At 31.3% G+C, this 27900-nt stretch overlaps 1 protein-coding gene across 3 annotated transcripts in view; it reads left to right on the forward strand.

Annotated features, from left to right (window-relative positions):
• Nucleotides 1-2062: 2062 nt before the first annotated feature.
• LOC143071452 (transient receptor potential cation channel subfamily M member-like 2) overlaps nucleotides 2063-27900 on the forward strand; it is a 32609-nt gene continuing 6771 nt past the window's right edge. Inside the window, exons 1-17 of one of the 3 annotated variants that reach the window (XM_076245750.1) lie at nucleotides 2063-2144; nucleotides 4907-5119; nucleotides 6257-6441; nucleotides 7905-8058; nucleotides 8706-8856; nucleotides 10438-10609; nucleotides 11217-11364; nucleotides 11994-12229; nucleotides 13216-13332; nucleotides 14120-14173; nucleotides 14481-14631; nucleotides 16391-16510; nucleotides 17103-17193; nucleotides 18235-18466; nucleotides 20156-20254; nucleotides 23065-23208; nucleotides 24936-27657. In XM_076245750.1, coding sequence (XP_076101865.1) covers nucleotides 4909-5119; nucleotides 6257-6441; nucleotides 7905-8058; nucleotides 8706-8856; nucleotides 10438-10609; nucleotides 11217-11364; nucleotides 11994-12229; nucleotides 13216-13332; nucleotides 14120-14173; nucleotides 14481-14631; nucleotides 16391-16510; nucleotides 17103-17193; nucleotides 18235-18466; nucleotides 20156-20254; nucleotides 23065-23208; nucleotides 24936-25208 — 2538 coding nt within the window. In that variant the 5' untranslated portion in view covers nucleotides 2063-2144; nucleotides 4907-4908 and the 3' untranslated portion in view covers nucleotides 25209-27657. Of the gene's footprint in view, nucleotides 2145-3927; nucleotides 4085-4906; nucleotides 5120-6256; nucleotides 6442-7904; nucleotides 8059-8705; nucleotides 8857-10437; nucleotides 10610-11216; nucleotides 11365-11993; nucleotides 12230-13215; nucleotides 13333-14119; nucleotides 14174-14480; nucleotides 14632-16390; nucleotides 16511-17102; nucleotides 17194-18234; nucleotides 18467-20155; nucleotides 20255-23064; nucleotides 23209-24935; nucleotides 27658-27900 lie in introns of those variants that run through there. The other 2 variants (XM_076245748.1, XM_076245749.1) reach the window with 2 other exon arrangements.

Genomic DNA, 27900 nt, shown 5'->3' on the forward strand with positions numbered 1-27900 from the left:
ATATTAGATATAAATATTTTTTACCGATATTTTTAGTAAATAAAGATTATCTTTATCATTTTCTTCCATGTTGGCTGCGGGGTATACTGCACTAATCTATGTGAAACTGGTATATATATTACAAAGCTGAATTTGTGCAGCATCCCCAGAGCTTGCTTCCATTAAAATTTTTTGTTAAGTTATCATGAGGGACTACCGAGAAATTGTCCAAAATGTCCAAAAATTACGATTTTTTAAAATTCCCCCATTTTACCTTTGACCGCAATCATCCAAAATATAAACAATATGCACATGTATATTTACTGGTAACATTCCCAAGTTATGTCTTTATGCGATGGAACACAGAGATCATAACTGGGAACCAATATGTAAACAAAATTAATGTTCTATGAATATTCTAAATCTCCCCAAAAGAGGCGTGGGTTGAGAAACCGCTGTATTTACAAAGTGCAACCTGAATGCTCCAAGGCCTTGGTTGAGCTGCATTAGATGGTCATGCAAATCTTGAAAAAATATTTCATACATTCACGACGGACTCTGTGTGTTCCATCTCATAAATACATAACTTGGGAATGTTACCAGTAAATATACATGTGCATATTGTTTATATTGAAATCTGTGGTAACCTTTTATTCGAGGTAGGGGTAGTTAAGAAAATCGGTAGATTTAGTTTAAACTGTGAAAAGTTCAGGGCATATACACGTTGAAAATATGACGCACAGCCCTATATTTTGACCTTTGAAAAAATTGTAGTACATATGAACTTTCAATTCTAGGATAAAATTTTATTCAAAACTTCATAGTAAAAGTGGTACAGTTTTAGCCGTAAAAGGAGTCCCATATAAAACTGACCCTTACTAATGTTGACAGCAACTTGAACGATTTTACAGACAAAATATGTGTGTTGATGTGCAGATTTATGGGTATGAATTTAAAAAAAAACTAATTTGGAAACATTATATTGAAGGAAAATTGTGATTCGAACACAAACGATTTCTGTTGATAAACGATTCATTTTTATATGTTCTGTCTTCAACACATCAATAAATTAACAGATCATTCGTTCGTTCGTGCATTTTCTCTCTCTCTCTACTCTCAATATGAAACAATTGTTTATAAACATTCCCCTTTCTTCAAGTTTAACAAAGTTTTTTTGATAAAATGATAAGAAAGAAAACAAAACAAAACAACAATGGTAATTGTTTAACTAAAAAACGGAAGTGCATTACATTTTTTTTTATATGTATGCAACTTGGAAAATTTTCTTGCTTTCATAGGGATATTTATTGCCTCTATATCATTCTTTAAGTGTAATCTAGTTATCGTATTATCATTTACCAGCTTTTGACATTTTTATACCATAATCGACACTAAACATATCTTAGTAACAGGTACTAGTGAAATAGTGAAAACATTTACACCCAAAAAAATAAAATGAAATGAAGGCAAAATCAAATAACAAGGAATTAATATAATGTAATGTTTAGGTACATGGCAGTTGTTATCAAATAGTCCGTTTCTATGTATATTGGAGTTTGCTTTTGTTGAAGGTCAATGTTTCTGTTGTTCCGTAGTTTTCCTCTTATTGTTGATGTGTTTTCCTAGGTTTAAGTTTGTTACCCGGATTTTTTTTTATGCTTAATCGAATTACGTCTATTGAACAGTGGTATACTACTGTTGTCTTTATTTATAGTCACATTAAGAATTTTATATAATTAGAAAGTTGAAACAAAAAGTTAAAGGAGAAAAACAAAAATTTGAGAATAATTTTACACGAACCAAATATATTTAACACTTGCTCAAATACATACACATTAGAATAATTAAGACAATATAATTGATATACACTGTATTTATCGAAAATAGTTTAACGATTGTTGGATTTTTTTTTATTTACATCGTAACAAATGAAAAAAAAATGTTTTTATCAGTAGCTCTGCATCTCTTTGTTTTCTTTTAAACAAAATACAGATATCCTTTGTACAAGTGTTCAAACAGGAAGATTCTGTATGTTCTTTTGTAACACTTTGAGTCATCTTCATTATATTTAAGTTATAAGTATACATACTGCCAGCAGATATAACAGACATCTCAGGTTAAAATAAGCGAAAAGGGAGAATATACCAAGTATTTGACAACATTCGGTAAGATTCATTTCATCATTGCATTAAATTATCGTGTTTAAGATTGATCATTTTTCAAATGACATATTAAGTTTGATTAAAATCTATCCGATCCTCTAAGTAGTTTTTCTCCGTGGTGTCTCCTAATAAAATGGCAAGAGGGAAGACTATACATATTACTTCACCATAACATTAAGTAGATGTGGTGCGATTCCAATATCACACTATCCATAGAATTTCAAATGACATTATGTATATTGAAATTTTGGTGATAATTTTCATTCGGCAATTTCATACATAGTTCACAGGGTTGACACATATCCATCTGCATCTGTAAAGTAGTTATTCCATAGCGTTCAACTAACCCGCGATGGCGTCAGTAACATTTGGAAAAGATGATTTCAACTTTATAACTTGGAAAAGTCAACCATCTATCAAAGATATCGTGATAGGAAACGCAAGCTCTGATTCATCGTGTCAACTGGGGTATATGTTCTCTATAGGCAATTTACAATTGTATATAAGTTATATATATATATTAATTAAAATTGTATTCATTTGCACTCTTCGTTAAAGTCAGGAAAAAAAGTGTTATACATTGTGACATTCTCTACATTGGTCTGAATCTATATATATATATGTTAATAGAACCATTGAAATAATACTTCCAAATGAAATTTTAAATTTCTAGATACAAAAGTAAGGTTTTCTAATTTATGATAGCAATATCACTATTGTTTAAAAAGTTTTTAAATATTAAATCTAAAGTAAAAGGTCACTATTCATATGTTTATCTATACCCACTTAAAAATATCAAGGACAACAAAATATCAATAAACAAAATGTCGTCTGAATATTTGCAGGAAATTGTTGAAAATATCTGTCAAGTTGAATTGTATTTTTAGGAAGATTAGACTGGAAAGAAATAAAACTGCGATATTTCATCTTCAAAACAAATAAAAAGGAAAACAAAAACATAAAAATATTTGATATTTTTTTTCTTGTTCGATTAATGTAATTATGGTAAGTTATATATCAATTACTAGTAACAATTATAAAAATCATTGTAATAAATTACTTTGCTCTTCATGGGCCCTTTAATTGGAATAAAAATATCTGATTTTTTTTTTTTTTTACTTTTTTGGATTCGAGCGTCACTGATGAGTCTTTTGTAGACAAAACGCGCGTCTGGCGTATATATAAAATTTAGTCCTTATATCTATGATGAATCATTGATATTGTAGTATTTATAGATTAACTGTTTACAAAATTTAGATTTTTTTAAAATACTAAGGCTTTTCTACCTCAGGCATAGATTACCTTAGCTGTATTTGGCTACACTTTTATGAATTTTGGATCTCAATGCTCTTCAACTTCGTACTTTATTTGGCTTTTTGTTTGACTTTTTTGGATTCGAGCGTCACTGATGAGTCTTTTGTAGACGAAACGCGCGTCTGGTGTATATATAAAATTTAGTCCTGGTATCTATGATGAGTTTATTTATCTTATTTTATATGGTCATTTTAATTAATTTCCTGTTGTCAAAACTTAAACTTTATTTTTGAAAAACTAAGGATTTTCCTATCCAACGAAAAAAATTACCTTAGTCGTATTTGGTACATTTTTTTTGGAATTTTGGGTCATAAACATTGAAATGACCTTTTATCTCCTACTTTCACTGTCTATTTTTTTTGAAAAATAGGATTAAATATTTCTTTGAATTGCATCTTAGTTATCTATATAAGAACAATAGGATATCCGGTGTACAAGTGTTTTGGGGTATTTCCTTGTTTTCTTGTGTGAAATTTTCTCTGTTTCAGTGTGTGAAGTTTTCTTTGTTTCTTTGCGAAAGACTTCTTTTAATTGAAATGTTTAAAACGTCAGCCGATTTTAAAGAAGTAAATGACATCTCCGGTTAAACATCGTCGAAAAAGACCATATCAAGTGGTCGATCACATCCGGTAAGAATATGTCAGCTTTACATTTAAAACCACGTGTTTTATAATTTCTTTATGTACATTTCAAAAAACACTTTATGTTTCATTCAACTCTCTTAGATCCTGAAATTGAGTTTTTTTTACAAGGTAGCCTGGCGGTAATAAATGACTATATAGATAAGCCTTTACACATAACTTGACTATAACATTCTGATGCATGTGGTATGATTTCCAATAAGACACTATTACCAATGTTCAAATGATAAGAACAACATTAAAATATTCCTAATCTGACTTTTATACCGACTAAATTTATCATTTTCTGCAATGTTGTTTAGATAATTGTATCCAACTTTACCGGAATATTCCTAACTTTTCTGTAAAAAGGCGAAATTATCTATATAGAACGTTAGTACTCACTGTCCAGTTGAATTGTTTAAATGAATATTAAATACAACTCACTTAGCAAGTAAGCTAGTTATGAGCTTTTGATTTTGACATCTGTATAGAACATCTCGTTTTAAATGTTCGTAAGAGTTCGGTTGAGAAAACAAACGGTTTTATTTATAACAAAACAATTAACGTAAATCAAATATTCATAATACCAGAGATTATTAATTAGTTTCTTAAAATTGTACAATTCTCATTTATAAATAACTTTTGATAAGAATAGTCACCGGCATTGTTTTATTATTGATGTTCATGACTCCATCATAATTTCTTTAGTTCTTGTTCACAGTAAGAAGTCAAAGGCTGCACACAGTTTTTATAAAGCATATAAATTTATAATAATTTTGATTTTAATTGAAAATAGCTATAACCTATTAATATAAGCTGTTACTACAGACATGGGGGATGCTAACATGTGGGATAAGTTGAAGCAGTTGCTGAAAAAGAAAACGAATGAATTGGAAAAGCAGTCAACGAGACGGTACCGAAAACCAGAACCACCAAAACTCGTCCTTTCTATCATTGGCGATTCGAAAAGCTTTGTACCTAAACCATGGATAACATCTGTATTCAAACAAGGACTCATAGACACTGCAAAAGGCGCAAAAGGTATTTGATAGTATCAACCTTTTGATTTAAAGTTAATAGTTTTTTTTTAATTCTTGATAAAACAACAACTCCCCTTCCGCATAAGTCAATAACAAAGACAATGAATTAGTGCATTCGTTTTTTTTTACCTTAACATTAAGCACAAGAAAGGAGATTTTCTGTCAAAAGGAAACTACGGAAATGAAAGAAACAAGATTCGTTTTATCATATTGGTCTGTTCATATAGTTCCACACAAAAAAAAAAAAAAAAAATAAAACTGGCAATCTGACTATTTTTAAGATATTTGTACTGGTTAGGACCATACGATTCTTCTCGTATTAAGTTTTTAAACTTTTGATTCGAACCAACATGATGAAGTAGGACACATTTTATAACATATATGATAAACATGAAGTCAGTGTTACAGAAACTGTCATGTTATTTCATAATAAACAATTGAAATCTTTAAATTGTCCCTCCTTTTACTAAACACATTGTTTTTGTTGATAAAAAATAATAGAGTTTTTGTGGTATCCGAGGATAAAATTGTTTTCGTAGTACAAGTATTTTTTAAGATCTTTTGAGAGTTTCATAGTATCTAATAATAAACATATTAGAGTTTTTGTAGTATCTGTTCCTAAAACTATTTGAGATTTTTGCAAAATCTATTGTAATGTTTCCAAATTGATCATGAGGAACTGTATTTTTAAAGCTAATCATTTAGGTGAAATATACAAAATATCGACCTAAATTGAATTATGAAACTACTTAATTAAAATGTTATAAGTAGACATGCTAATGAACATGATTTACACATGAAAACAATAAGCTTTGAAATAAATCTTTTATTTCATTGAACACATTTTGAAAAGGTCAACTACTGAGATAAAATAAAATTTAGAAGGGAAATGCGGAATTTGTCAAAGAGACAACAATCCGACCAAAAACAGCCAAAAACTTTCAATGGGTCTTCAACACAGCGAGAAAATCACGCGTCAGAGGCGGGCTTCAGTTGGTCCACTAACAAAAAAGAGTACTAGTTCATTGAAAATGAACTAGAACTAAACTCTAAAAGATGTAGATGAAGGTATATCAAAGTATATAATAAAAAGATTAACCTAATTAAATTTTTGTTTACATATAATTATATTTGGCAGATTGTTTGATTCTGTACAAAGGTTCATCGGAAAAGGTTAGCTCGATCGTGAGAGAAGCAGTTGAAGATTTTAATAAATTACAATCAGAAGGAGATGATGTGTTTATAAGTCTAGTGGGAATTCTGCCGGAAGAAAACAGGTGTAAAACCAGCATCCACCTGCATGACGGAAACAATTACGGATGGGTAGGATTATCTAATTTATGCAGTAATGATAATTTTTTGTAAATGTGAACGACAAAATTATTTTATATTTATTCCTATCTGACGTTTACATTTCCTGACGTTAAACACGCGAAGTAATGAATGTGTTTTTTAAATTTGATAGATGCTTTTTGTGCTTTGTTGTTTAATATTTGTTTGTTTTGAGATTGTTACACAGTGATGACTGTTGTACCCATATTTGACTATTTTACCTATTATGTCTGTTTTGTGCATCCACCATTTTCTACATTTGATAATGCCTGTACCAAGTCAGGAATATGACAGTTGTTGTACATTTATTTGATGTGTTTTATCATTTGATTTTGCCATTTTATTAGGGACTTTGCGTTTTGAATTTTCCTCGGAGTTCAGTATTTTTGCGATTCTACTTTTTTCTGCATATGGGATATACATTTCCCAACTCATTCGGTATTCAAGAGCTTGAATCTGCTGTCCTGACTTCATAAAACGTCACCAGTTTCTGAGAGGAAAGTGGATGAACCAGGGTTACAGGGTTATTTCAAAGAAAGTCTCGTCTTTTTTCTAAAAAGGTTCACCGAAAGATACAAAGGCCTTGTTGATAAATATTCTGTATGAACCTTACAAATAAAACATGATGGTCTTGACGTATAGATTCTAAGGTAGTGACGTTGTTTATCATCTTAATAACGTGATATACTGTTCTTTTATTTGTCTTTGTAAATTTTTAACCTTGACTGTAAAGTATTTTTTGGCGTTGCTGGATACTTATGCATCCCGCCGTTGTCGTGCTTTGATCATGTTTTATATCCTTGTTTTTCTTTTTGATGTTGTGATTTGACACAATTTAGTATTTTTGTTGTTGACATATGTTTTGTATATAGTGGTTAAGATGATAACACAATTCTTACTGCTGTATTCTAATTTTGACATTTTTACCTTTTATGCCGGTTCTCTATCTTCTGTACTATTGTTTGTCTGATTGTGGTTTTCTTTGATAGCCATAGCGTTGTCAGTTTATTTTTGATCTTTGAGTTTGACTGTTTCTCTTGCATCTTTTTACGCTTTTTGTTGCTACGTTCACACTTTTTGATAATATAATGGATATTTTTGCTGCTGTTATACAAGCTTTATGTAGCTATGTTACCAGGTTTATTCCACAATATTTTACTTCAGGAAATACATGCACCAAGTCAAGAAAATGACAATGTTTTTCCATCCGTTTGAAGTGTTTGAGTATTCGAGTTGTCATTTGAAAAGGGACTTTCCGATTAAAATATTTTTCTTGAGTTCGTTATTTTTATTATTGTTCTTTAATCAAATACATTTGTAATTATTATATTGCAGGTACAAAAATTCTATTGTTTGTTGCGAATCTTCACATTCTGACATAATTTATAATACAAAAGAACTTTTGTTTCTGACCAAAATTGATCTAATATTTTAACATTTTCATTTACTGTTAGGACTATTGGCACCAGAAGCATAGTGACTGTCTGCTGGGAGAAATATATAATATTTGGATGGGGAAAAAAAGGTCATATGCTGAGTTTCATGCTTCTGTACTGAAAGGAATAGTCCAAAATAAAATATCTTTCATGACCCTCGAAGACAAGCCGTGTAAGTTTCCTACGCTACATTTGCTTACAATGTTATATATTCTTATTTCACATTACGATGAATGGTTTATAGTGTGTTTATAGCAACATGTAACAGTATTCAATATTACTGTGTAAAGTAAAAACAATTATTAATTATTGATGAATTTCATACAAGAATATAACAAAAAATACATTGACGTCCAGCTGTCCAATATTCATAAATCGATTTAACTTGAACAAATCCGGGTTACAATCCCAAAACCGAGTGAAACATATAAACTGTAAGAGGAAAACAACTAAAAAGAAACATTGAACTTGTACAAATACAAAAGCCAACCTGCATATAAATCATTACGTAGACAAAGGTTGGATATTTTTTTATTGGAGGATCATACCACTAACTGCCCACATTTTTTGTAACCCACTGGTCTTACGGCTTCCATTGTTCGTTCGATTTTTATAATGCAAAAAGAAAAAATCGGAATTGACTCGACGTAACTTATGTCTTCATTTATGAAATAATAAGATTCAAGTTGTGTATCACTTATGAGACTCACAGTTGGTCAGTGAACATATTTTTACATTATAAAATTATAACGAATACCTAGTTACATCGGATACGAATAAATTATTAACTTAAAAAAAAAACGTTTGTCATTTTATCAGTGGAGTGGAATGTTCCAGTTCTAACAATAGTAGCAGAAGGTGACTTAGATACAACAGAAGCTGTTAACCAAGTTCTGAAGCAAGACTTGCCTATACTGATTATAAAAGGTTCAGGAAAAGCAGCTGATTTTATTGCTGAATTCATTGAGAAGTAAGATATTATATCTTGAGATATCTAAATTGACTCTCTTGTAAATGTTTACATTAACATTACTCTGCATTGTACAACATTCATTCGAATGCCCATCTTCGCTAGCCAAGGGTTACGATCTACTCCCCACCTCTCCAATCTAAAACAAACTGACAACGCCATGGCTAAAAATGTAAAAGACAAACAAACAACAGCACACATGACTCAACATAGAAAACTAAAGAATAAACAACACGAACCCCACCCAAAAACTAGGGGTGATCTCAGGTGCTCTGGAAGGCTAAACAGATCCTGCTCCATATGTTGCACCCGTCGTGTTGCTTATGTGATAACAAATCCGGTATATAGTCAAATTCGGTCACATTAATGAAAGGGAACATATCCGATATCATTTGTGAAACGGTTATTCCATAACGGTCAACCAACTCGTGATGGCGTCCGTAAAATTTACGAAGTAATGATTTCAACTTCACCATTTGGAACTCTTGGTTTAATAGCTTCCTTGTGAGCAGCAACCCTCTATCAAGAAAATCATGATAGGAAATGCAAGTACGGGAATATCGTATCGATTGGGAGATATATACCCCGTATGCAGGTGCTGCTGGAATGTTGTTACTTAACATAATTCGAAAACTTTGATCCCTTAACAAATATGGGAAGTATATTATAAATTTCGAATGAAGTAATAATAATATTAATTGAAAAAGGGTAAATTACACGTTGGGGTTCATTTCATCGCGTAAATACACAATACAGACATGAGTGGTATTTGTAATTTCTTATCATTTTTATAAATTTCCTGATACAAAACTTTGAATTTTTCGAAAAACTAAGGATTTTCTTGTCCCAGGAATAGATTACCTTAGCCGTATTTGGCACAACTTTTTGGAATTTTGGATCCTCTATGCTCTTCAACTTTGTATTGTTTGGCTTTATAACTATTTTGATATGAGCGTCACTGATGAGTCTTATATAGACGAAACGCGCGTACTAAATTATAATCCTGGTACTTTTGATAACTATAAGCATACAAACATAGCTTTTCAGAAAATGTAAATATAAGTCAAATTTTGATGTCACAATTTGACTGCAACGTCTTTAAAGTGGCTCTATATGCGAGATTTGTTAGAAATTTTGCTAAATTAGCTCTAAGAATTTATCTGCTGAATTAACCAAGATCACAAACGTCGACCAAATAAATTTTGTCAGCGAATAGTTATACACAAAATTCAAGAGAGATTTTCTACTCCAGCTATATATTACCTTAGCTTATGTCGACGGTCGTGCTCTTTATTTGTTTTTACCAAATACTGGATACATACTCTAAATTACCTTACCTTTGTGGGACGGATGTGCTCTTTATTATTTGTTAGCATGCACTGGTCAAATAGTCTAATTTAGGTATTATATTGATTTTATTGCCGTTTTATGGCTGTTCATTTTATGAAACTGGTGTATTACTAATTTACTAGTATTCGGAAAATATTGAATAGTTTGAAATATATTTTATTTAAGTGCCTATGTGTCTCAAATAGTACATTGTTTTAACCACAAGATATATTTATTCAATTGTTCTTTCAGCGATTCCATTGATATATCTGATTATATCAAGGACAAAACACCACTGTTATTTGGTATTTCTTCCCAAGACCTTATGAAAACAGAATTTCATAGCAAATGTTCTGGTTCGCATAAGCATCAGCAAAATGACCTTGAATCAAACATGACATCAATAAAACAAAACAAATGCTTGGTAAGTTGCTAATAGATAAATTAAATTTCATGTTAAAAGTCATCATATACAGATGGTGATAAGACTTTGTTGATCGTCGTGGTCAAAGGTAACAAGTATTGGATATTTGCCATATCAAGAAAGTATGCTGCTGGTCATATAGCTATATTCACGTGTCTCGGTTTGGTTGATTTTGGAAGGCTCTTATTTTATTTATCTGACTTTTAATACGGTATAATGGTATCTAATTGTTATGTTTTTTTATCATTGTTGTCGTACATAAATATATAAACTTGAGTGTTTCTATGAGATTTTTGACGATTGTTAATAGTTTCAATGAGGTCTCTGTTATTGTGCTCTTATCTAAAAGAGGGATTCTTTCAAATCAATTCATTCACTCATGTTTTAAGCTTGTGTTTTAAAACGTGTGTACATAGATGAGAACTTATACATTTTTGATCCAGTCTTCAGTGAAAATCCAGACGCATGTATGTCTATCATTATTGCTGAAATGTCCTTTGTTATAAAATGTTGAAATGTCCTTTCAATCAGTTATGTTTACATATAAACTGTAGGAATTACAACTATGTTAGAAAGATGTAATGAATGAATCCATTTATCATGACAGATAACGATCATTGATATAAACAAACAAACACAGCCAAAAGAGTTTACAGATGCAGTTACAAGAGCGATCATTAGTGGTTGGTCTAGAAACAAATCCAAAGACGACAACGAGAGATTTAGCCGCTTAGAAGAAGACAAAATTAAACGAGGTTTAGTATATATAGTTTTTGTAATATCATTGTATTATTCAATTTTTATATAGTTTCCCTCTCGTCCAGTGTTGTGTTTTCATATCTATTATGCATATTCATCAAACTTATTTTTGCGGTTCATATTTTGTAACTTTTCGCGATCAGCATTCAATATTAGAGAAATAGCCCTAAGACTATATCGTCTCGATATGTCAAACTTAGAACTTTGCTAAAATGCACTTACGGTTAGATTTAATTACCACGAATTCAATCAAATAGGAATAAAAGCAAATTATCCTGAAAAAAAGGATGGTCTACAGTACCACATAATGTAAGATATGTATTATTTTCACCTCTCTTCGACCATTACAAAAACATGTCATACAAATAATATTCTATTCGAAACTTTGATTTTCTTGGCTTTGATATGGAAACCGCACTGCAACTTGCACAGTAATTGATAATAACTTCAAGAAATTGGTGGTGGAAATATTAGTACAATAATAACGCCTGATATACAATCGGACATCGCAAGGAAGTTGAAAATAACAGTTACTAGATACGCTTTCTTTTTAGGTTTGAAAAATTAAGATAAACGTAAGAAGATTCATTTAAATTAAGGTCTTGAATCCATACATATTTTTCAGTACAAAGCTATTACAGTGCTTGTGTTGACCACCAACAATGTTCATTATCAAAGAAGGAAGAAAGAGTCTACCCAACAGCTGTTTGTGTAAATGCAATTAGCGGAATTCGAAATGATAATCAGAAATTTATGGACTCCTATAAGGAAATACTGACTCCCTCCTCTTTACCACTGTATTATTACATTGCATATCAGTTTATACAAGAAATGCAAGGGGAGAAAAGGGTCATAATAGAGGTATTGTTAAGTGTTTCAATTTTTTTTGTATGTTCAAATAATATTGATATTTCTATAATCATTTGAATGCCATTTTTAACGTATAACTACCACAATTTTAAAATTCCGATTCAAATTAAAGTTAAAATGCAATTTGTGTTACAATTATTTGAAAAACTTACTCTCATTGAAAATGCAGTATATTTTGGAAAAAGACCTGCGACGTTTTTAGTGGCATTACTATGTGCTTATATTTGCAACATGAGGCAAACAAAGTTCCGTGTTATCGATTCTAGTTAAGCCTATTTGCAGTGTTTGACGTATATTTTAGAGGAGATGAATTGATTGCTTGAATATAAAATACCAGACGTTCTTTAATTACTTTTTCAAAGCATTTGTCGTAATCTTTATCCGTCAGTTTAAGATTTGTTTCGTGTTGCTCAGTCTTCAGTTTTCTATGTTGAATTTTGTATACTGTTGATTATGTTTTAATATTTTTCTGTCTGCCATAGCCTTGTCACTTTATTATCGACTTGTGAGTTTGGGTGTCCCTTCGGTATCTTTATCTCCCTTTATGGAATTAACGAAACTATGGTTACGACAAATGAAATATATATTGGGTAATCTAGCACATATATATATCCCATAACGGTCAAACAACAACTCACGGTGACGTCTGTTTGACTTAATATATTTTATTTCAATATCTTTTAAAACCATTTATCAAGGAAATAACAATACGAAACGCAAGCTCTAGATTATCATATGAACTGGGAGATATATACTGTATATCCAAACAGATTCACTTGACAGATACATTCATTGATATTGACCAAGAACTCAAAAAAGAACACCGTTTTGACATAAAATTGATCAACACGAGAGTTTGCAGAAACAATAATTTACTTGTATCATATACAATGTATATTCTTAAAACATCGTATTTCATATTCAAAATAATATTACATTTAGAAAAATAAAAAGTCTGTTCCATTTTTTTTTATTAGAATTTCAATATGCTGTTGAAAGAAGCCATTGTAGCTGACAGAGATGACTATGTGTCGGTTTTATTAGAAGAAGAGGGTGTGCATTTTGATGATAAATACTTTCCAGCTATTTATAAGGTATTTTTTCTAGCTTTTACATTTCTACATAAAAATGTCTGTACCATTTTAGGATTATAACAGTTGTTATTCATTCGATTGATGTGTTTGAGCTGTTGATTTTGCAATTTAATAAGGGGCATTCCATTTGAATTTTCCTCGGAGTTCACCTGTATTTTTGTGATTTTATTTTTTACATGGTTTTATTCTGGTGTTGAGTGTTGTAACATTGTTATTTTCACACACAATAAATGAGTTATATTGAGCTCGTTGTGTTTATTCCATTTTCAAAAGCCGTGTGTTCTTTCCATATAATTGTACCAGATTTTGTAATGACGGGGATTTTCAGCTAACTACTGTATACTGGTATAAACACCGTATCAATATATATACGAAAACGAAAAGCTTGTAAAAAGTTATCAAAGATACCAGGATTTTAATTTAGTACGCCAGACGCGGGTTTCGTCTACATAAGACTTATAATCTAGAAGAGTGACATTTTAAGTTATTTAGTAACACGAAGTAGCGAAATGCGAACAGTGCAATGCATACTACAATTACAGCCCACAAAACATAGAAATATATCAAAGGCTCGTTAAATAATCGCAATAAAGTAATGACGAGTTGAACTCATGTGCTCATGTTGAATGTAGGGCATATACAAATCAATATGTGTGTAAATATGAATACAATTAACAAGGAACACTTTAATTGTTTTGAATAGACATTTTAATTTGCAACATTTTTTCGATGCTTTATAGCATTAAGTCAGTCATTCGTCACTATATATATTTTTTTTTAATTTCAGGAAACACTTCAATTTCAACGAAAAGCAAAGACAGCCCTTCAAAATGTTTTTAAGGTAAAATTACATTCTAGAGTGGTAAGTGAAAAAAATACTAATGGGAACACGTATTGTTCCGAATTATTTTTCCATAATGCAGAATTTTACATTCTTAACGAATATGATAAAGGGCATGTTTAATAAGTATATGAGAAAACAATCATTAGCCTCGAGGACAAGATGTCCATTCCCTGTATGTCTGAAACATTAGTAGAGTATACGTGGTCTGGCCAATTTGGTGTCAATGCATGCATAGAAGCATGATATTTAACATAACATACCTTGTATAACATTTATAAAAATATGTTTCTCAATTCTTTTGAAGTGGGGTTCTTCGCCGATTATTCAGAAGTTTAAAGAGTTTTGCTTTCCTACGAAAGAGAAAAAGGACAGTCAATTTAATGAACTCTCAGATATTGAAGTGTGTATGATCGCAGGTCGACAGATTTGTCAGGCTTTATTGGGGTATCCGAGAGGTAAGTATTTCATGCAAAATTAATTGAGGTAATTTATTGTTTAAAGAAAATTAAGTTTTGCATATTCTACTCAAAAATTCTTATGGTAAATCACTTTGAGCGGACAACACAAATTAAGTTTTCCATTTCTTAGCACTAGGTCGATATCACTGCTGGTGTACGATAAGATTCTGAGGATAACACCAACTAAGAAGTTATCGCTTCGTTACTGACATTGTTGTTTTTTTTTAACTAATACACAAATAATCAACCAATACAAAAAGGTGTTTTACGTAGGTTTTTAGATTGAAATTTTGTTATTCAATATTGAAAATGAATGATATACGAATACATAAGTTTGTGGGCCGTAAGGTAGCGAATTTTTTGTCGAATAATAATGCAGCAATAAATAGACCGAATGAGACCATGCAAATCATAGAATGTTGAAAAGAATAATCTTTCACTGATATACATTTATTTTTTTGTTATTGGCAAATAATATTTCTCCCAAAATGTGCTTCTAGTTTTTAAACGATCGATACAAATAATATGAAAGAGAAAAAATGAAAAAGAAATATTAAAAGCATGATTGTGGTAATTGATTATATGATGATTCCTTGAAGCTTTATTTGGCAAACTTTACGAAATAAGAGGCTTAAAACTGAGAGCAAAGGAAAGGGAGATATATGTGCATTTTTTAAAATTTTGTTTTATTTGTATACATGTATGTTTAACTTCTCAGCAGCGTATTTGAACGTGAGAAGATGCTGCATTTTTGGAGACTGTTTGAAAAAGGGCAGCAAAATGTGATTATCATAATCAGAAAACGTTATCGCTAATTAAGAAATTGAATCCTTTGAATTACAAGGTCTATTACCATAGATTTGAAAACAAGAGTTATTTTCCTTACTCGGCACAGGATTTTGTTTAAAAAATAATGGCCTTCAGTGAAGACTAATAAATTAATCCGCTTTTCTAAGTGGCGTGTGAATAATTTTTCCAGTTCGAGGAATAACTTTTTTCAAAAAAGTATTGATATTCTGATCCTGAAAATTTTACAATCATTTCAATCAATTCCTTAAAGTATCAGTACAAACTGTAAAAATTTGTGTGGAAAATATACCTTTCAATGTTTTTCTCTGACGTCTTTACACTCAATCAACTGTATGCTGGATGAGAACTAATTGCTATTTTAGTCTTAGATGCAATGATTTTTAATGATTTTTTATTGGCTTTAACCTAGTTCTCAGTAACTGGGAATACTCTCAGATCTACACTTTATTTCTTTTTGTGGGTATGTATATTACGTACCCTGCCAAGTACACTCTGTGTTTTTTAGATGTATTTCGATTGTATTCATCTGATGAGTTAAGCATTTTCAACAGATTTTCATAGTTTGTTCTAATGTTGTACATTTACACTATTGTCCCAAGTTAGGGGAAGATTGCCGCCTTCAAACTAGGTTATCCCAGCCTTATTCAGTATGTGCTTGTAATTCATTGGTTGTCGTCTGATGTTGTGGTCATATTTCTTTTTCATCGACATAAACTAGGCCGTCATTTTTTTTCCGTTGGTATTAATTTGCATTTGTAATTTTGGGGCGTTTTATTGCTGACTATACGGTATGGGTTTTGATCATAGTTGAAAGCTTTACAGTGACTTGTAGTTGTTAATTCTTGTTTCCTTTTGACTCTTGTGGCGAGCTGTCTCATTTGTAATCATACTACATCTTCTTATTTTCATATCACATTGAAAGATAGCTTACATTTGTCTCAAACAGATAACTCTCTGAAAAGAAACGAGAAATGGTCCGCATATCAAGATCTTCTGATATGGGCAATTTTTGTAAACAGACCAAAACTGGCTACCATATTCTGGATTAAATGCGATCAACCGCTATGCAAGTATTATTTATTGATAAATATTTATAATATATAAATAATTGGTATACAAAACGAACAGTATACCGATAAAATCCTATTAAGAAACTGTAAGTCGCATTTTCAAAGATGAGCAATTAATGTTCTAAAGAAATGCACCACAAATTAATTGTTTTATTTTGCCTTTATGCAACGACGCAAACCGAACTTGCAGCCAAAACATTGGTTCTGCAATTGTTAAGAGGATTTATCAAAAGTTGTATGTTTATAAAGAAGAATTGTCTAAAATCGTAAGAAAGAATAAAAAACACCGAGAGATCAATTTGAAATCTACATCAACTTTGCTAAAAAGTCAAAAAATTAGTGTCTTGCGTCCTAAAAACATATAAATAGCTTAATATGAGGTATATCAATACTTGCATCAGCATGGTAGAAAGTATAGAGTTATTAATTCAAGTAAAATTTTATTAAAATGGATACATTTTGTTGTTCCATATTCTTAGGTATCATAGACATAAATAAATGAACTCTAAGAAAGATAAAACCCATATTTAAATTTATACCTTCAATATTCTGTTGCACTACGTATTAATTTTTTCTGGTTCTTTTTAGTGTGTGCATTATTGGCCAGCAGTGTATATAAAAGAATGGCAGCCAGTGCTAATGACCAGGCAATAAAGGCTGATATGATTGCTCAGTCAAGGTATTAATAAAATCATCTAAATTATGAGCTACCTTTATGTTTAAAAAAATGTATTGTCTCTGCACAGCTGCACTTATTAGATTCGAAACGAACAATATATTTTTTTCAATCTGGGAGCGAAAAAAAGTAAATTTTAGGAAAAAGTAAAATGCTTACATGTGACAAACTTCGTCGACATATAAGAACATGCTAACAAGACAGAAAAACACCAAGAGCAATTGAACATACACAGGAGAAACAAAAAGCTACATTTTGGCAAAATCAGTTCCTGATCCATACTTTGAGTCACACCTGATGGAATCAAAAAATATCTGCAATACATTATAGAGAATATCCTTATCTACATCAAAATAAATACATTTTGTATGCTGATATCCATTTGTTCATCTTAGCTTAGATAAAACGTGTTTGTAATATTGATCTAGAACTGAGAAGCATTATCTTTAGAAGGCATGTCACCTTATTCTCGTTATCAAACAGTCCTTATAATGTGATTTTCACACAAGAACGACATTGTTTAGTGCTTGATTTGTGGTGCATACTCCATATTTGTCATGTGGTATGGACAAGTTTTTAGCATTTGAGTCTTTGAAAACAAATTTCGAATGAGTGGTTCTATATCCGTCAGGTGTTAATTAATTGTTTTTTTTTGTTCATATAAAACCGATAATAAAAAAAAATTCTACTTATTAACGACATAGTTCATTAAAAAATCAGCTGTTTTATATATCTTACCACACACTGTGTAATTGTTATGAACCTATTTTTTCTTTTGCAATGATAACACTAAATTAATACGTATGCTCTTATGGATATAACTATCAAAATGGCCAATATGAGTTTTAGGTCAAAAGAAAGAATTCAGCAGACAATCTAAATGCTTGAAATACTGAATTAAAAAATGTATTTATATTGTTAAATCATGGTTCATCTTGAAAGCATGTCAATTGATGGTATACAAAATGAAAATTTAAGTGCTAACAACCTGATATTTTATTCTGGATACTATTAACAACACATTTTAATGTAAGATTTTTACAGTCTCTTTGCAGATAGAGCATTAGATTTGCAATCAAGACTGTATGACGATGACGCTGAGCTTGCAATGGATTTAGTTATCACAGAACAAACTGTTTGGGACATCACTTTAAGTCCAATGCAATGTGCTTATGAACACGATATGCTGGACGTTCTTGCTCAAACATGTCCTCAAAGACGTTTGAATAAACTATGGTATAGCGGAATAAGTTCTAGTCTTGGAGGCTTTTGGAAGGTAAAAGTATAATTATCGGTTATATTTAGATAGTATCAATTTGTTTAAAGTAATGACTTTTTAATAAGATGTTATATGTATATATGAACTTCATTGTCATGTGGTTTCTCATTGGTATCACCGCACCATTGTATTGCCTTGCATAGTATGCCACTAAAATACACGGCTGTGGCTAAACTTTTGGTCCTTTTTGGTATAAGTTCTCTTTGTTTTAATACGTTTTGGATATGCAAATATTTAAGAATTGGATGGAGAATTGTCTCATTGGCACTCATACCACATCTTCTAAAATCTATTGAGCAGCATTAAAGAAACATCTTTTTTCATTATTAACACCTGTCGCATTAAAATTTATTCTTTTAATGTAATAAACTCTTTATAGACATCAAAAGATCTGCTTTAAGTATGTAGACAGTACAAATAAAGGCAACAGTAGTATACCGCTGTTCGAAATTTCATAAATCGATGGAGAAAAAAACAAATCCGGGTTACAAACTAAAACTGAGGGAAACGTATCAAATATAAGAGAACTACGACACAACAGAAACACAACACAAAAATGTAACACACACAGAAATGAACTATAATGTAACAATGGCGATTTTCCTGACTTGTTACAGGGCATTTTATGACAAAATGGTGGGTTGAACCTGGTTTTGTGGCATGCCAAACCTCCCGCTTTAATGACAATGTTAGTTATAACATTAAAATGACAAAATAACACGAAAGGTCTACAATAAATAAATTAAAGAAATATAGGACAGAGATAAATCTTTAAAATTGAAACCACATTTTGACAACAAACATATTGAAAACTATAATGCATAAATTGCACTTTAAACTCTTTGAAAATAAAATTTGATCAGATGACCATGCCCTCCCCAACTAGAAACCATTTTTAACGAGCATTTCCGAAATTAAAATTAAAAAAAAAAGAAATAGATTAAGCGGAGTAATGAAGTTTCTGATTAAATTGAAAAAAAAGGCTTGTAACAGATAATCGTGTACTTAATAAATCCACAACATGTGCGAACCGTTGAAATCAAAGATTTCGGAAAACAATTCTAAACAAAATTAGTTATAAGTCGCGGTGCTTTATTGAGAGTCAGTAGAACTTGTAGTGCTTTGGGAACATATATTATCTATCATGTACGAATTAAAAAAAGATTTACTACAAAATGTACAACATTCAACATTAATCATTAATATCAACGACATATTGTTTGAATATTTTGTGTATTTTTTGTCTTCAAGATAGGATTGTGCTTTTATCAAATGCTCTTCAAACATGTTGGAGGGTTGTCACTTACTAAAAACCTCTGTAGAATTTACATTGTAGTCAAGAGGGTTTGGAAAACTATTTAATATTCATTATCATAGTGGAGAGTTAGGTATTTTGGGCTTGCTAAACACATATTGTTATATATATATATAAAAAGCTGCAAAGTGAAATTATGATAAGAAAACCAGCTGTAGAATAGCGTTTCAAATGTAAGATATATACTTCACATTAACGCACTGCTGGAATTTTGCTATATAGTTTTAAGATAAAATAAGATTGATTAGAGGTTGCTGTTTATCACCATCAGAATAATGTTATCGCAATATTTAACCAATCTTTAGGATTTCAAAAATTTTAAGAAATGATTTATTTGTTTAATTTAATTTGATCCATTACTGTTTATGCAGAAAGGCTGCATCAAAGCTTTGCGCTGCAACAACAGTTCATCGTTTGAAGAAAGACCAAAGATTTTTGTCGCTCCGCTTACAAGGTTTTTGTTACATTACGTAAGTACTCACATAGTGTAAACTGTACATGAAATGAATTATTATTGATATGGGGATAATTATAAATCAATTGTTTACAAATAAAGGCAACAGTAGTATACCGCTGTTCGAAATTTATAAATCGTTTGAGAAAACTTAGAATTTTTGAAAGATTAATGCCTTTTTTTTTACCTCAGGAATAGATGACCATAGCTGTATTTGGCAAAACGTTTAAAGTTTTTTGGTCCTCAATGCTATTTAACCTCGTACTATATTTTGGTCTTTTTAGTTTTCTTATGCGAACGTCACTGATGAGTCTTTTGTAGACGAAACGCGCGTCCGACTCTAACACAAAATTTAAATCCTGGTATCTATGATGAGCTTATTTATAATTAAAAAATATTGGTATTATTGGTGACGATTAGTCTATAAACAGCGATAACAACTCAGTTGCATAACTTATTCCGGCTGTTTGTTATTTGGTATTTTTGTGCTAATTCGCTGATCTCGCTGCGCTCGGTATGTTAGTTATTTTATTTGTATTTCAGTTATTTCATTTCTTGCTAAACATTAAGGAATTGCAGATCTGCAAGATTTAGACTTCAAACTTTATTTGGGTTTTTTAACATTTGTTTATTCGAGTCCCAATGAATCTCTTAGACGACACGCGTGTTTGCCGTACGAAGTTTTTTTGTATCGGGGTATCTATGATGCGCTCCTATGATCCCAGATAAAAAGATGTTCAAAAAAAGGACGTTCAAATTATCAAAAAGATATTTGTTTATTGTATATTTATTCTAATACCATCCTGTTTTAAAGATTTTTTTGTCAGATCTTATTGGCAAACAACATAAAATATTACAGAAGTGTGTATATCTTCTGACATCAGACTCGGATTTCTCTTGAACTGAATTTTAATGTGCGTATTGTTATGCGTTTACTTTACTACATTGGTTAGAGGTATAGGGGGAGGGTTGAGATCTCACAAACATGTTTAACCCCGCCGCATTTTTGCGCCTGTCCCAAGTCAGGAGCCTCTGGCCTTTGTTAGTCTTGTATTATTTTAATTTTAGTTTCTTGTGTACAATTTGGAAATTAGTATGGCGTTCATTATCACTGGACTAGTATATATTTGTTTAGGGGCCAGCTGAAGGACGCCTCCGGGTGCGGGAATTTCTCGCTACATTGAAGACCTGTTGGTGACTTTCTGCTGTTGTTTTTTATTTGGGCGGGTTGTTGTCTCTTTGACACATTCCCCATTTCCATTCTCAATTTTATTTTATATGATGGTACATATACATTTGGCTTTTAAATAATGTTGACGGTCGTACTTTAAAATATATGTGCATTCATCAAATGAATCAGTTTCAGTTAAACGAACCAAATCTACTTATTTAACATTAAAAAGCAGGAGCAACGAGATACATAAACAAATTAAATTCAGATTAATAATTAATTAATGAAAGTGAAATAGTGAAATAATAATTCGCTTTTAACAGCCAGTATGGTTCAATTTTGTCAAAATAAGCAAAGAAACATCGAAAATGAATTATTCACTTGCAGGCGCACAATTCGACCACACTGAATCGGTATTTATTTGAACTTCTATTTAACCCCTTAGCTAGAGATGAATTACACATGATCGATGCGTGTTCGATTATTAAAAGATAAACATGCCAACATTAAAAGTGAAACATAGGTAAATCATTCGGTTGACTTATTGTTTCCACAAAAAAAAAAGTAACAATCGAAATTAACTTATTTGTTAACCTTAAACATGAGATCAAATAGACCTAGACAAATCCATTTGTACTATTTATGTTCATATCGTGTTATCTAAACGTCGGTAGTTTTCGGGGCCACGGTAGTTTTCGGGGACATTTCGATAGTTAATTATATGGCGTCTAGACTAAAATGCACAAGAAATTCTGATATGTGAACTGATATATAGTATCTGTATTCCAGACGCGTACGGTCGGACTATTATTAAGAAGTTGGCCAAGTTTATTAGATACAAATGCATATAACAGATCAACATAGCAGTTTAACTTAACTGTCTAAGAACTATAAAAAGGTTCAATTTCAATTGAAATGAAAACGTTATAACTATTCAAAAATTCACGCTAATTAAATTTGTTAATCTCTTGTATTTAGCATGTCGATCAGTACTATATTAATAGAATTATGATCACTGGAACTGAAGATATCGGAATTAAACATGATGTGGGATGACAATTGTAATAGAATATTTAGCAACTTTACAAAAAAAAAACGCAACTGCAAAGGAACACTCATTAACTGCAAACATGTAAATGTAAAAAATATTACGTTACTTGTGGTAGGAAGTGTCAATTTGACGAGAATACCAAAATAGGATTCAGATAAATAATTAAACAAATGTTTAGTTGTACATTTTATCCATCTAATTGTAACAATTTGTAAAACTAAAAACAAAGATTGTGATACACGTTTCTTTAAATTCACATATGATTTAGCTACCTGTATGGTCAGCTCGTACTGAATCATACGCATATACCCATACGGTCCGACCGTACGTGTATGGTCGGACCGTACGAGTATACGTATACGGTCCGGACCATAAGCGTACGGTAGAAATACTCAAATGGTCTGGAGCATATGCACTGTAAGCTGTTTATTTAAGACTTATTTGATGTTGGATATGTGTTTTAGTATGTTATCAATCAAATATGATAATTTGAGTCAAATCGGTGAATATGATTTTGACTGCTAAGACTTGATATGGTCTTACTTCACGACTACATAATTATTCCCTTTCTCAATTATGAATTATTTTGTTTGAATACTTTCAGGTATTCTTTTTTGGTGCTTTGGTGAGTTACAGTGCCTTCCTGTTACAAATGGATGTTTTTAAAGGAATGGTCTCAATTGGTTTCTACGAGAAAGTTATTTATCTGTATCTTGTTGGAGAAGTTCTCGAGGAGTACAGAAATGCGGTATGATCTGTCAAAGAACAGTAATATGTTATGTGTTTAAACATAAAAAAGAAGATGTGGTATAATTGTCAATGAGACAAATCTCCACAAGAGACCAAATGACACAGACGTTAACAACTATAGGTCACCATATGGCCTTCAACATTGAGCAAAGCACATACCGTGTAGTCAGCTATAAAAGACCCCGAAATGACAAATGTAAAACATTTCAAACGAGAAAACTAAGGGCCTAATTTATGTACAAAAAAAATGAACGAAAACTAACGACAGCCACTGAGAGCTCAACACTTTGGACATAATCATATCAAAATCATGTCATGTTGTCACATTGGAAAACGGGTTGTTAAAGCGTTTTTCTGTTAGTTTGTTTTCGTGTCTGTCCGTTTGTCGATCAACTAGTTTAGGGATAGCAGAGTATAATTGTTTAGTCTTCAAATTTAGAATTAATAAGTAACTGTTTGGAGACATTCATGAAGCCTATAAACATGTATTGGAAAACTTATTATTAACACAAAATCTGAAAAATTATGAGTAAAAGTGAAATGTGTGAACTGTTTTATCTTATCCCCTGCTTGATAAAGATAATTTTTTCTAATGAATCATGGATTGTATGTATTATGTTATAGTTATTGACCAAGCAACTCGGTATATGTCATTTAACATGCACAGCTCGGGTAACTCTGCTTAACCCGAACGACGTAGGAGGTTGTGTTATTGGGTCATCTCGAGCCGTGCAGATTAAATTACATATACCGATTTGATTGGCAAATAACTGTTTCAATACATGACGTCAACAATTTTCCCGCAAAAAATCACATCTGCCCAACAAGAAGCCAAACTCATGAATTTTCGGAGGACGATATGATTTTATCACAAGTTTTAGAAACGTTGGAGGACGATATGGAACTGAGAAATATAAATATAAATGATTTTTTGGAGCGTTTCCTAGTTATATGATCGATGAGAATGCATATGGAGAATTCATCGACACTTCAACTATTTCAATTGACCTAGGACTGGACCTATATTTATGCTTGCATAATCCATCGGAAAATGTAATGATTCGAAAACATCCAGGTACGTCTTTTTGAAATAATCTGCCACGTGCAGACTCATCATTTCATAGTTTGGGTGTGGACCCCCGTTTTTTCCTTTGCCTTTTTTGTTTGTTTTGATATTTAAGTAAACTTTCAGGTTTTTGTTTGCTTATTTTAACTGATTTAATGTAATCAAATTCTCGTTGTATTGGAAGTTTTAATCTCCTAAAAAAATCCACTTTTTGTCATCAAATTAGATGAGTCAAATAATTGCTTTGTACCAATGGCGAGTAGTTCAATATCGATATCACTTTTATTATTTTTTGTTTGAATTTTACTGTTTTCAAGTTTCAAAATAATCTTTTGCAGAAACTTTTAACTAGTTTTTTTTATTTAATTGTTCTCAACCGGAATATTCATGAAATATTTACCGCTGCCGGACAATATTTGAACATAAGATTTACCAATAATCTGTATTTTATAAGCAAACTGGTATTTTAGAGATAACAGAGAAATTTTACAAATGTGATTATTTACACGGACATTTCTTTCACTAAAATGTAGGTTTACCTTTGATAACTAGTTTTATACACCTAAAATGTATTTAAACATGTATCAATAATTTCAACTTGCAATTGTTATCAAATTATGTGATATGATCTTATTTCAAGATGAAAAACTTTATTTCAGGATGAAAAACTTTTAGAACAGGGACAAGGAGTCGAATCAAGGTTTGCAGAAATGACAGACCATGAAAAAGATACACTTATTAAAGATACTGAGAACAAAAACACAAAGAAAGCCAGTAAACGGGCTATTAATGTCTATGAAAACTGGACGAATTCTTTGAAAATTGGTAGTGGTTTCATCATACCAGACCTGAAGGATTTGTCAGTTCAAGTTATAAACAGCATTTTAGGGAAATTTGTAGTATTAGTTCGAAAAATAAAAGGAGAAAAATAACCCTCGAGGACATTTTATCTTTTTGTAACTGAGCTTCTAAGAGGAATGCAGTCACAAGGTGTTTCTAATCTTAACCTTTTTGAACGAGTCTGATTACAGATTTCTGAGGTTTAGGCAAATCATTGACGCACAGATGAAAAAATTAAGATCAGATGGGTATGGTAAAAATGTTTAAAAAGTAAATCCGATTTCAGTTGAACAGGGAGAAATATTGTGGGATAGTGTGTTTGGTAATAATTCATCCGAAAGTTTATTGCATACGTTTTTTTCTACAACTGTAAATATTTTGGTCTACGTGGTCGTGACGGGAACTGTAATCTGCAAATTTCACAAATACAGTTAGGAGGAGATCATAACGGAAATTATATATTCCAGGGTAAGGATAATAAAACGTATAATGGAGGGCTACGTCATCGCTATGCTGCACAAAAATCTGTCAAATATCTAGACATGAATTGTCAGATACTTGACTCGTACAAGATGTATATGAATGCAATACATGAAATTGATAAATCTGTTGGCAGTCCTTTTTATCGTAGACCTGTTTTGTCAGATGGTTCTGTTAAGTTTGACCACATACTGTGTATTAATAGATTAGGGTCACTCATAAAGACGATATGCCAAAAGGGAGAACTAAAAGGGAATTTTAGTAACCCCTCGGGAAAAAGATCACTTGCAACTATATTGTACCAAGCAGGAGTCAGTGAGCAGTTGATAATGTATAGAACATGTCATAGGAGTAAAAAGGCTGTTCGTACCTAAAAAAAAAAAGACCTGCTAATTCTATGCTTAAAGATGTCTCTAATATTTTGAATCCTTAGCATATAAAACTTAAGCATTCCAAAACATTAAAAGATAATCGTGCAATCCTACCTGAACAGGATAATATTGAAAATGAAAAAAATGCATTTAGTGAATCAAAACCAGAAGGAAAATATCGTGGACTGCCAAAACACAGTTCTTTTCAGAATTGTAATTTCAATTTCGTAAAAAAGATGTGAACTTCAGAAATATTCAATTTTTTATATTGAATCGTTTATTTTATTCAAGCCGTGAATATAAATGTATGATAAATTATGTTTTTAGTTATTTCTTTCTGTCATGCTGTGACTTTACTTTTGAATTACAGACCATCTATTTTGTCATTAAATGTTTGATAGACAATAATAGAGTATAGATACATGTAGCCATTTGCTCTTTTTTACAAAATGGAGAGGGACGAATATCTGTAGTAGCAACTGAATCAACAAACGTAAATTACTGTACAAGAAATTTGAACATCTGTCATCGACGTAAAGTACATGTGACCTGTGCAGAAAATGAAGTAGGAAATGCAAGCCTGGCCTGTGCATTGTCCCATTGTGGATTCAGGAGGTTGTAAAAGGCATCCTTTTTGCAAAAAGGAACTAGGATCCGGTCCTTATGTCTATTCCGATTGCATATACGTTTTAAAACTTTGTTTTATGACAAAGATACATATATAGGCTCAAAGTAGCTAGACGATACTACCACAATAAAACTCATTTCTTTATAAAACATTTTGCAAAAGTTTTGATCTGAAATATGAGCATACTTGACAAAGAGTCCAGTTATCTCTGAATGTGATATTGTACATAGTTGAAATATGCAAAGGTACTTGAAAAACGTTGATACAAGTATCTTGATTTAGGGAGGAAAAATCACACTCTGATTAAAAAAAAACAAAAAAAAACACACCTACACTCTCAAACTGCTCAAGTTGCTCGATTTCTTCTATGACATAGTACTATTACGTTTAAATGGTGTTATGTACGGAAACAATCGCCATTCAAATAGAAACCTACTGTGTTCTTCTTTTGTCGACATTTTCCTTAATTCATATGATGCAGAATTTAAACAGGAGCTTCATTGTCCTGTAACTTCACGGTTCTTGGTTAAAATTTTAACAGAGGTCCTAGGCAAGGTTAAATCATTCAGATTAAGGATATAAACAAGGGGTTAAATTTTACCACAGGATGAACAACTGAAAATGACCTATAGTTAAATCTAAACCAATGGTTATGATATTTAACACTTTGTTAAAATATAAGCAAGAAATGAACAACCGGGTCCAGTCGATTAGCTTTTAAGGAATATTTATGTCAGAGATATTCAATGATATATTCCAATTGTTGTAACCAGAGTCTGTCTTCTTTTCCTCAAATGAGAATTAACCATATTGGAACTTTCATAAGCAAGATGGCGGTTCAACAGGTAGTGGGGATCTACCCATTCTTCCGGATCACTTGAAATCCAGGAGGATTTTATTAAGTTATGTTGTGTATTGTAAGCTATTGTTGCTCCTTTTGTCGTTTTTCATTTTCCCCCATGGAGTTGCCAGATTGTAAAAAAATAATTACTTCGAGTGATTGCACATGAGTACAAACATTGTTTTCTTTCTGAGCAGCGAAAAGAGTTCTGCTGTTTAGACATGCCAAATAAAAAAAATGTTTGATTTCACAAATGGTTTATTTGGAGGAATAAAAATGTGTTTAACTGTTGAAAATCCATTTTCAACTAAAATAAAAAATAGTAACCGCTATGTTTGCAGTTGAATGCTTGTTTCTTAAAACAATACAGGAAAAAATAGAAATAAACTTGAATTAAATGATGAACACAATGATAATATCATTTAAAGATTAGATCAATTTGTATCAGATGTATGATTGTCAGC

Source organism: Mytilus galloprovincialis, chromosome 4 (assembly GCF_965363235.1).
Source record: "Mytilus galloprovincialis chromosome 4, xbMytGall1.hap1.1, whole genome shotgun sequence".
Taxonomy (NCBI): Eukaryota; Metazoa; Mollusca; class Bivalvia; order Mytilida; family Mytilidae; genus Mytilus; species Mytilus galloprovincialis.